At 31.6% G+C, this 10,721-nt stretch overlaps 1 protein-coding gene across 21 annotated transcripts in view; it reads right to left on the bottom strand.

Moving 5' to 3' along the window:
* LOC106874470 (rho guanine nucleotide exchange factor 7) overlaps window positions 1-10,721 on the bottom strand; it is a 206,499-nt gene that overhangs the window by 93,724 nt on the left and 102,054 nt on the right. For 15 of the 21 annotated variants that reach the window (XM_052966471.1, XM_052966465.1, XM_052966469.1 and 12 more), the window contains one exon: window positions 5,141-5,185. The exons of the other annotated variants lie outside the window; for them this stretch is intronic. In XM_052966471.1, coding sequence (XP_052822431.1) covers window positions 5,141-5,185 — 45 coding nt within the window. The remainder of the gene's footprint in view (window positions 1-5,140; window positions 5,186-10,721) is intronic. 21 annotated transcript variants of the gene reach the window in all.

Below are 10,721 nucleotides of genomic sequence, written 5' to 3'. Positions count from 1 at the left end.
CGCGTGTGTGTGTGTGTACACTGACAACAGTGAATATTATAAGGCACCTCTTTGCAAAATTAGCTTTTAAGCAAATGGAGATCTAAGTAGTGAACTACAGATATGGAACAGAAGAAAGAATTTACACAAAGTTAAATGATTAAGAACTTTATACATTGAGTGAAGTAAGTACAGAACCAGTTGCATTAAGTTAAAAGAAAGGCATGGAGGTGGAGAGAGAAAGAGAGAGATCTTGTCAAATTGGATGTGATGATAAAGAAACATGATGCTGAGAAAAAATATCTGTAGGTAAGAATTTATAACTAGAAAAAGCCTAAAGTGCTACTCTTGATTGATTAAACAATGACATATTTGAACTGTTCAACAATATATAAATACAAGGGATGCAGGTTTAATTAATGATAAAATGGTAATGATTTTATTTTTATTTCATGAAGTAAAAGACTTATTTATAAGGAAAATAATTTATATTTTAATGCATACAATATATTCCAGCAGGTTTCCTACAGAAGTTCTACCTTGCTTCCTCTCTAACTAAGTCAAAGAAACAAAATCCAGAATTGATTTTATTGACAATACTGGAATGTGAACTTAGAGCTACAGTATAATGCATGAAATCCAGCAACCTGCTATCTGGACAATCTTCAATGCCCTGTAGATATCAAATATATATTTAAAAGAATCTTTTTTATATCTCAACAATGCCAGTTACTATTTAGATAGACAGCACAGTTCTCTGACAGAAAAGTCTATCAGTATTTGAACTTAGAGAAATGAGGCACTGAATTAGATAGTACAAATTATACGTGAAGCACTTCAGTTATAGAAACTTCCATTAATATATAATTTCCTCTAGAAAACAAAACTAAAAATAAAACAATTTACCATTTTAGGTGAAGAAATAGAGTCATTATCCCTTCAATTATATTTCAAGGATAGAAATGAAATACAAGGGAAGGATATTGACTGATCACGAGTATATCAAATGGAAAAATATATTGAATTTATTCAGATTTGATGGGAAAATGGTATGTAAGAAAGAATGAGGAAAGATTGAAGTGCAAATACATCAAATGAAAATATAGAATTTATGAATGTTAATGAATATATGATACTTATTTGTGTAGTAACTTGAATAAAATGATGCTAAAGGAAACAGAAGTGTCATGGCTACAGAAATAAAACACAAACATAATCATGCAACTCGCAAAAACACTTTTTTAGCACTCAGCATAAGGTTAAGGAAAAAAATAATTAATTCTGATTGTTAATGATAGATGTCTGCTGCTGATGATGATAAAGTGGTGGTGATGCAGTTGATAAAGATAAAGTGATCAAGAAGTAAATATTACATATGATACATATTCAATAAAAAATATATATATATAAAATAAAAATGTTTAGCAATACATGAAACCAGTTTACAATCTAAAACATCTATATTTGAGTGCAATTTGAAATATAAGGTAAAAAGAAAAACTTAAAACTGACAAACAAGCAGAACAACAGACATAGGAAATAACAAAAAAAACTGATAAAAGCCAAGGAACAGGGAACAGTACAAGAATGAAATGCAAAACAGTGGGAAGAAGGTTACAAGGGAAAAAGTAGCAATAACAATATCAACAAAGAAAAAGTCCATAATGGGGAAGATGACCACCTTGGGCAAAGCAGGGAATGCTCACAGGTCTAGGATTGTTCTGACTCCTAATTGTATTCCTCTGCCTACAGACATATGGTGAGAGTAAACTTATTAGCAGTGTTTACACACTGCTAATAAGTTGATGGTTTCATTACACTACACGAATCTCAGATCAGCTCTGCTGTATCTGAACTTCATCTTGAACTGTAAAGGCTTCCATCTCAGTAGCATTGTAAGGCCAAGAATAAATGGGTGTTATCCATAGTCTCCTGGCTGAAAGAGACACCAAGAACAAACCAACCAGTAGATTAACAGTGATGCCAAATTTCCCCAAGAAAATCATTGCTCTAACAGTCCTCTAGAGAAACCTAATGTGGCAGTTCCACCAGTCATATTGCCTTACTGACAGAAGGCTACAAGTACCTGATAGCATTTCAGACATCATACACCCAGTTGAGGTTTAGAATGACTCAGTTTACATCAACCCCAGTATTTAACTCAATACTTTTATTTTATCAATAGCAAAAGCATGAAAGGCAAAAGTGACCTCAACAATATTTGAACTCAGGACATAAAGAGCCAGAAGAAATGCTGCAAAGCATTTTGTCCAATGCATTAATGATTTTGCTAGTTTACCACTTTTGCTTCAAATTTTGGCATGACACCAATTTTTAAGGAGAGGGAGTTATTCAGTTACACCAACCTGAGAATTTGACTGGTACTTTATTTTATTGACCTTAGTGGGATGAAATTCAAAACTAACATTGGCAAGTTTTGAACTTGCAACATAAAAAGCCAAAAGGAACACTGCAAAGCAATTTTTTCTGATTCTCTGACAATTCTGCCAGCTGGTCACCTAAAAATAATATTGGTTCCAAATTTTGGCACAAGGCCAACAATTTCAAGGGAGTGGATAAGTTAATCAGACTGACTCCAGTGCTCAAATGGTATTTATTTTATCAACCCCAAAAGGATTAATGGTAAAGTTGACCTCAGCAAAAATTAAACTCAGAACACAAAGACAGGTGAAATGCCACTAAGCATTTTGTCCAGTCTGCTAATGCTTCTGCCAGCTTGCTGCCTTAATAATAATAATCCTTTCTACTAAAGGCACAAAGGGGGAGGGAAGTAGTCAATTACACTGACCCCAGTATTTCACTGGCGCTTAATTTATTCACCCCGAAAGGATGAAAGGCAAAGTTTACCTCGGTTCTACTAAAGGCACAAGGCCTGAAATTTGGTGGGGAGAGGACTAGTTGATAACAACAACCTGTATTTCACTGGTACTTTATTTATTCATCCCCAAAAGGATGAAAGGCAAAATCAACCTCAGTGGAATTTGAATGCAGAATGTAGCGGCAGACAAAATACAGCTAAGCATTTTGTTCAGCATGTTAATGACTCTGCCAGCTCAACACCTTAATGATGATGATAATATTAATAATAACAATAATAATAACAATAATAATAATAATAATAATAATAATAGTGTTGCTTTGGACACAAGGGGTTTAGTCAATGCCATCCACTGATTCTTTATTTCATCAACCCTGGAGGGATGAAAAGCAAAGTTAACCTCAGTGAGATTTGGATTCAGAACATAATGAACAAAAATACAAGGCATATAATGAATTTTGTTGAATGCATTTGCATACATTTGATAAATGACATTAAACCTTTTGGAAATATATATGTTATTTCACAACAATGTGTTTTTAGGCTGGTAACACATTTCCAAACAGCAGGTCTTCATTTATGTCAAATCAGCAAGTTACTATTATTCAGAATCATGATGGCTGAAATGCATCAGAACCCACTTAAAACATCCATAAAATCTTTTAAGCATCATGCTGCAAATTACATTTTTGCTCACATGCAAAAGAAATATTTCTAACTTACTAAAACTATATGTTGATAAAAGAAATTTTTCCTTTTGTAGGTCTTTTTTTTTTTTGTAACACAAGACTGGGATATTTATCTCATTGCTTTACCATCCAACAATACCTCATAGATGGAATTTTGCAGCATCCTATTGAAGTTACGCTTCATTAACAAAAATCAATTGCATTAGAGCAAATTTTTTCTAACAAAAAATCAAACTTTAATAAAATGAAGTCTGACATTGAAAATGTGTGACTATTTTCTCTTTGTATGCACAACATTGGAAGGAATTTGATCTTGACCATTTAGCATTTAAACCAGCCATATTTGGTCAAAATGTTCTACCTGTTTTATGTTCAAACAAGCCAGATCCAGCCTCGCACATCTACCCTACAATGTCATTCTAAAAATAATCACATCAGCGAAATCTCAAAGCTATGCAGTAAAGCATGATTAATTCACAACAATGTGAATGAGCATTGCATTTGCCAGAGTAATCTGAATGCTAAAAGGGTTAAATTTAAAGAAAAGAAAAAAGGGAAAAAACTTATTCTAGAATTGATAACCATAAATATAAAATTGTTCCTTTGTTTCTGGAAGTGAATCATTAGGACTCTTTCATTATTTTAATAGACAAAATAAGAATCTTTTAGAAAATTAACAATTTTTAAAAGAGAATGAGTGAAAAGGATGTCAATATACTAAAGCAGTGTAATTCAGAAATTCATTACTACAACAATTAATTACAAATATTGTATTCTTTTTTCATTATTTCATTCAATTGCTAATGTGATGCACTCGTTAGCTATATCATAGACAAAGTTAATAAAATTGCACACCTATACACAAACACAAATACATGCAGAAACGATTTCATGCTATTTGCACAAGGTTTAAACCATGCACCAACATATTAATGAAAAGTCATGAGTCTAATGCTAAGTTTTGGGGGATTTTTTTTTTTTGTTTTGTTATCTAACCATTTCACTGAATTTTTTTTTATTCACTGACAAAATCAATTATAAGTCAACAAATCTTTCTCTGAGTGATTAATGAAAAAAATCTATTTAAACACAGCCAGTGATGACAAAGCATCAGCTACAGGACTTGAGCAGTTCCTCATATTATAGTCATAATTAGCAATAATAGTTGATATTTACAGTTTAACAATATGTAGTAAATAAAATATAATAAAACTTTTCACTCCACATGTTGAACAAACATGTTTAAGTATTTGTTAAGGAAGAAGGTGCACTTGGAAGACCAATTTACTTTTGAAAATAAACTTATCAGGTGAAAAGATAATTAAAAATAGTAGCAAAGACTTATGCCACAGAATTTGGTTTACATAATTCAAAATTTCTACACAAGGAAAGTGCTTCAAATCCCGAAAAAATATAGAAACTAGAAGCTACATTGAAAACCAACGACAACAAGGAAGTGCAGTGTGAAATATAAAGTGGATTCAGTGAAGAAGATAAAAGACAAAATAAAGTGGTAATGGGAGGAGTGTCAAGTAGAACATATAAAAGCATGCAAAGGTCAAGGGAAAAGAAATGGTACGGAGTACATCCGCTGACACGCATGTGAGTACTAAGAGCTTCTTGCCGTACTAACATCGTTTCCACCTGTAGTCGTATTCGTCTTCAGAATGGGAGCGCTCTGTAGAAGGGAAAACATGGAAGAGGAAAACAAAAAATATCAAAATATTATTTTAGTAAGACTTATTTAATAAAATATGGAAGAAAGAATACAAGCCACACACACTCACATACAAGATAAAAAAAAATATTTAATATGAAAAATGATAGAAAATAACAATGAAAATAGCATTAACTAGATTACCACAAAGAACAACTTAAAGTCATTTAACATTGACAGGAAACATTCTCAATGCTAAAAGCTGATTTGACCAGTGAGAATAAGAGCTCTATAACATTAGGTGGGTTTACTTGATTTTTTTAAAAGTGCCAATTATTGCTTAGGAACTATATTGCAGTTATGGGATTGTTCTATACTAAATCATGCAAAACAAATTGTACAAATGCTGTCTAAACCAAAAATGACGAAAGCCTTTTCTAGTTCCCTTTGTTGGTTTCAAGCCGTGCAATCTCAAGTAGGCATAATTACAATTTGGAAAATCTAATATTTTATACCTGTGACAAGCTGTATGAAACGGCACTAATTTATGGGAAAAGCATGAAAATTCAACTCCAATCTTCCCAAAAAAGCGAATTCAGTCGACAGATATTACTGACAAAGAATTGTCAAGCAATAAAGTACATGTATATGATGTGATTAATTGACTGAATGCTTAACAATGATAGTCTTTTATGTTTATGAATATATGATAAGTTTAGTTGAGATGAAAGTAATTAGCTTACAATTAATTATCAGCAAGGCTATATTCATTAATTTTTACCAATATTCAAAAGCATAAGTCTCTCTGTCTAAACAGTAACTAAGCACAGGTCTAAAGTACAACTCATGATAATTTAAATTTCAATGGGGTTTCTGAATCATTCTGGATTGGTACTAGACTGATGAAGTCAATGAAACTAGTAAAAGAAATTTTCTTGAATACAAGGTTAACTGAAGAAAAAAAAGTTAGGCAGGGAGGAGAGAAAAAAAAGCAAAAATAAAAAACGCTAAAGAATGAATATTGCATACAGGTCAATGTTTGGTCAAGAAAACAATGATGCTTTCACATAATTCCTGTATGTAGTAAATGGACTGACAAAGAATGTTAATGAGTCAATGGAATTTATGTAAAAAAAAAATTTTTCACTTTCTATGAAATGTATTGGATGGAGTATGTAGGAGTAAATTATATATTTAAAAAAAAAAGGAAAAAATAGTTGTATATTTTTATGTAAGAAAAAATACCTACAATGAGGTTATATTTATAAATTCCCCATAGCAATCAACTGGTTAGTAATAGAATAAGTTTGAAAGAGTAAGATAAATATTACAGAAATGAAAACCTTAAGTATATTTAATTTTATATAAGGATTATTAAATTATTAAACCTCATTATAAAAAAAAAAACTAGTTTATTTCAGTTTTTTTTTTCAGGAAATAAATACATAAAATGACAATAATTATAGTAAATGTCAGGTACTAGATAAATTAGGAAGGAGCTAACAAAACTGTCATGACACACTAACAGGAACAATATGTACAAAATCATGCTTATGGTTAAAATGAAAAGAACATATAAATAAATAAATTATATATAAATAAAAAAAAATAACTCAAAAAATATGAATAAGATATATAGCACACAGCCAATTCAAACTATATCTTACAACACAATCTCAAATATCTAATTTGTTGCCAATGTGTGTACATAGAAACACATTTGTACATGTATGTACACATATTCAGGTGTGTGTATATAAATGTGTATTATATTGTTTACACATGTATGTGCATATATGCATGTGTGTGTTTGTACATATGCCAAAGCAACCTGTCACCACCCACTTCTACACAAAGGGTTATTGCCATACCCTTACAGTGTGTGTTAAGTCTATATGTCATGGATCCAAGCATTCGATGAAATGGAAAAGACATTTTGCATTGAATCTTGGAACCAACAAATTTAAATGAGTATTTTTCCTTCTACTACTGCATCACTCCTCTTACTTCAGTATTCCCATTTTTATTCTTCAGTTCCCCACTCACCTTCAATTACTCTACACCTCATCTTCATCTGCTTCTTTCTCACACTTCATTTCTCATTCATTCCCCCTCTAACTCCTAATTTTTTCTCCTACTACTTCCTACCTATGTATGCAAGCTTACATTGTCTTGCATTTCTCCATCATATACATACATATCCATATATTTATGCATATACATCTCTCTCTCTCTCGCTCATATATATATATATATCATCATCATCATCATCATCATTTAACGTCCACCTTCCATGCTAGCATGGGTTGGATGATTTGACTGAGGACTGGAAAACTAGATGGCTGCAATCTGATCTGGCAGAGTTTCTACAGCTGGATGCCTTTCCCAACACCAACCACTCCGAGAGTGTAGTGGGTGCTTTTACATGCCACCAGCACAAGGGTCAGTCAGGAGGTACTGGCAATGGCCATGGCCATGCTCAAAATGGTGTTTTTTACGTGCCACTGGCACAGGAGCCAGTCCAACGGCACTGGCAATGACCTCGCTCGAATGTTTTTCATGTGCCACTAGCACAAGTGCCAGTTGGGTGACGCTGGTAACGATTCCGCTCAAATGCTGCAATTTACGTGTAAATGTATTGGGTTGTCTGGAAAGTCCATGCCGATTTTTAAAGGAAAGAAAAAGATCAATAAATACTTGCCATTACATTTTTAATCAACCAAATATGAACCATTTTGTTGCACAATGCATCTCCATCTTTCCTTTAACTTGAAAATACCCACTTTCCAGAACTGAGGTAAGCGACTATAAATCAAAAGGTAAGCTACTATAAATCGGCACGAACTTTCCGGACAGCCCAATAAATTATGTAAGGAGTGTAAAAATGTATATGAAAAATAAATGAATAAAATATATATAAAATATAATATACATTTATTTTTCATATACAATTTTACTCTCCTTACACAATTTACTTTTAATTTACATTTCATTTCATACATTATTTATATTTACATCAGGTCTCCTGGTTTCATTATCCAGTTAGAAGTTAGGATTTTCTATATGCTACCATTTTTTTCACGTTTTTTCACATATTCTCACAACTCACACCATATTTAAAGTTCTTACTTCAGCACGAAGAGTGGTCTGTGCCTGAAGACCGTGTTTGGATTTTCAGACATGTGAAACTATTAGTAGCACCCGAAGATATGTATTGGGATCCTTAAACAGCAATATCTGACTCTCACCAGAAGGAGTGCTTTGTTGAATTATACCACTGTGTCGTATAGCCAGCTGGAGACAATGTCTCCTGGGGCTAAATTACAGCAACATTTGTCCTAAACAAGGACTGCCATGTTATGTTGGCAAACAATCTTTACTCCAAAGTATTGTTGCTGAAAATCTCTTGTTGTGAGATTTTAAAATAGTAATTTTCTAATTAGTCTTATTGCAGAACTACTCACTCAGGTCTGTAAATGACACCATTTATCCCCTTACACTTCACATTGTATTCCTACTACTCTCCCAGATTATGTCCTCCTCTTCCCTATTTCTATTTTCTTCCTATTTTCTTCACTTCCCCCTTCCCCAAATTGCTATTCACTCCATCCACTTCAATCCCAATGTCTAATCATCTGTAACACTCTTTTAATACTCTCAAAAACCTTACCTACCCACCCATCTTTTCTGTTGTAGTATTTCATTTCTCTCCCTGGTATTCACCTTGTACCTTGAGGGTACAGCCTCACCATCTCTCTCTATCTTTCTTTCTCTCCAGCTGGGAAAGCCATGTATTCTCCTCTTCAGCAAGATACTTGTTCTTGTCCCTCTATCATATTTTCACCTCCTTGAATACTCAGTTGCAAGTACTTGGTGACCTCTCTAGTACTGGTGCCACCAAAAATGTACCCAGTACACTTTGTAAAGTTGTTTGTATAAGGAAAGGTATGTGCAGAAACCATGCCAAAGAAGACATTAGAGCTCAGTACAGTCCTCTGGCATGTCAAATCCTATCAAATCAGCCAATCCATGCCCGCATGGAGAAGGGAATTTAAATGATGAAATGATTTTTAATTATAATGCAGCCTATTATACTTTTGCTTAAATGCAAAGTGGGTATGACAAGAAAATAATTTATCTGTAATACTAAACTCAAAATGATACTTAACCAGATCAACATTCTTAAGTTCTAATGATAAAATTATAAATTCTTAAGGGAAAAAAAAAACAAGCTGACAATTACAGATAGACAATCTAATTTTCATTTTCGAAATAAATTGTTTAATGACACATTTTCTAATAATCTCAAAAAAAAATTGCGCAAAAGACAGTAACTGACCAAAAGAGTAAATTTCTATTAGTAAATTAAACTCACTGTTGATTAAAACCATAAATATCACTTATAATTTTTCTAAATATAAAAATAAAACAATTCTATTTGACTAATCATAATAATAACAATAACCATAATTATTATGCTATAAGATTTTACTTCAATACTGAACATGCTATTTATAGAGTGATTAATAATAAAAGTAATCATAGGATCTCCTAACCTAAAACAGTTGATAGATCATCAACTAATTCATCATCTAAAATAAATAAAAGTACTTTTGGTATTTTAACTTATAATAATCTATCAATCCAAATGCTTTTTTTTTTAATTCACAAAGAAAATTTTCCATCTAAGCAAAAATTTTACCAAATTTGTAGTAGTAGTAGTAGTAGTAGTAGTAGTAAAATCAATAATATTAATATTACTAATAACAAAAATAATGACTGTTATAAAAATGGTAATAATATAGGGGGATAAAAAATTCTTCCAGTATTAATTCAAACAATTCAGATGACTCGAGACACAAAACTTAAACAATCCAAACAAGCTTCTGTAGGTAATTCTAGAGTAATAAAAAAAATTACCTGTTAGAAGGATATTGTCAACAAATTTTTGAAAATATAAATCAGTCATTCATTTTCTCATATAAAATTTCAAAACTTAACTCTTATACAGTTTTAATCTAAAATTAATAGCCGGAGGATGTAGCTTGGAATGCCTTATTTTAAGACATGCCTGACTACATCAGAATGACCAAAGGGATTGTCCAGTATGTACATGTCAAGATTATTTAAGTTTATCACAGTTCTCTGATTATTATAAAAAATATGATATTGTTACAATTGCCATCCTAAACAAAAACAAAACAAAAAATTAAATAGTCTTACTATTCATGAAATCAAAGATAAACTTAGATAAAAATAATATTAATAATTAGAAAACATGAGAAATCTGATAGTATAGGATATTTGCTCATATGCTCTATGTTAGATTCTCCCTAAATAACAAATTAATCTCTCAGTTTAATTTGTATTATCATCTTTCATACTAATTTATTTCAATTATTTTAAATACTTAAATTCAATATCAGAGTAATCTACATTTATCTTTCTACTTATGAGAATATGTGAGTTTGTGTATATACATTTTTCAATGTGCATACATGCTTATATGTACATGCTTATATGTACAGATATATATATATATATATATATATATATA

This window comes from Octopus bimaculoides, chromosome 3, assembly GCF_001194135.2.
Source record: "Octopus bimaculoides isolate UCB-OBI-ISO-001 chromosome 3, ASM119413v2, whole genome shotgun sequence".
NCBI lineage: Eukaryota > Metazoa > Mollusca > Cephalopoda > Octopoda > Octopodidae > Octopus > Octopus bimaculoides.
Note: the sequence above shows the minus strand (reverse complement) of the source record. Positions and strands in the feature narration are given on the sequence as shown.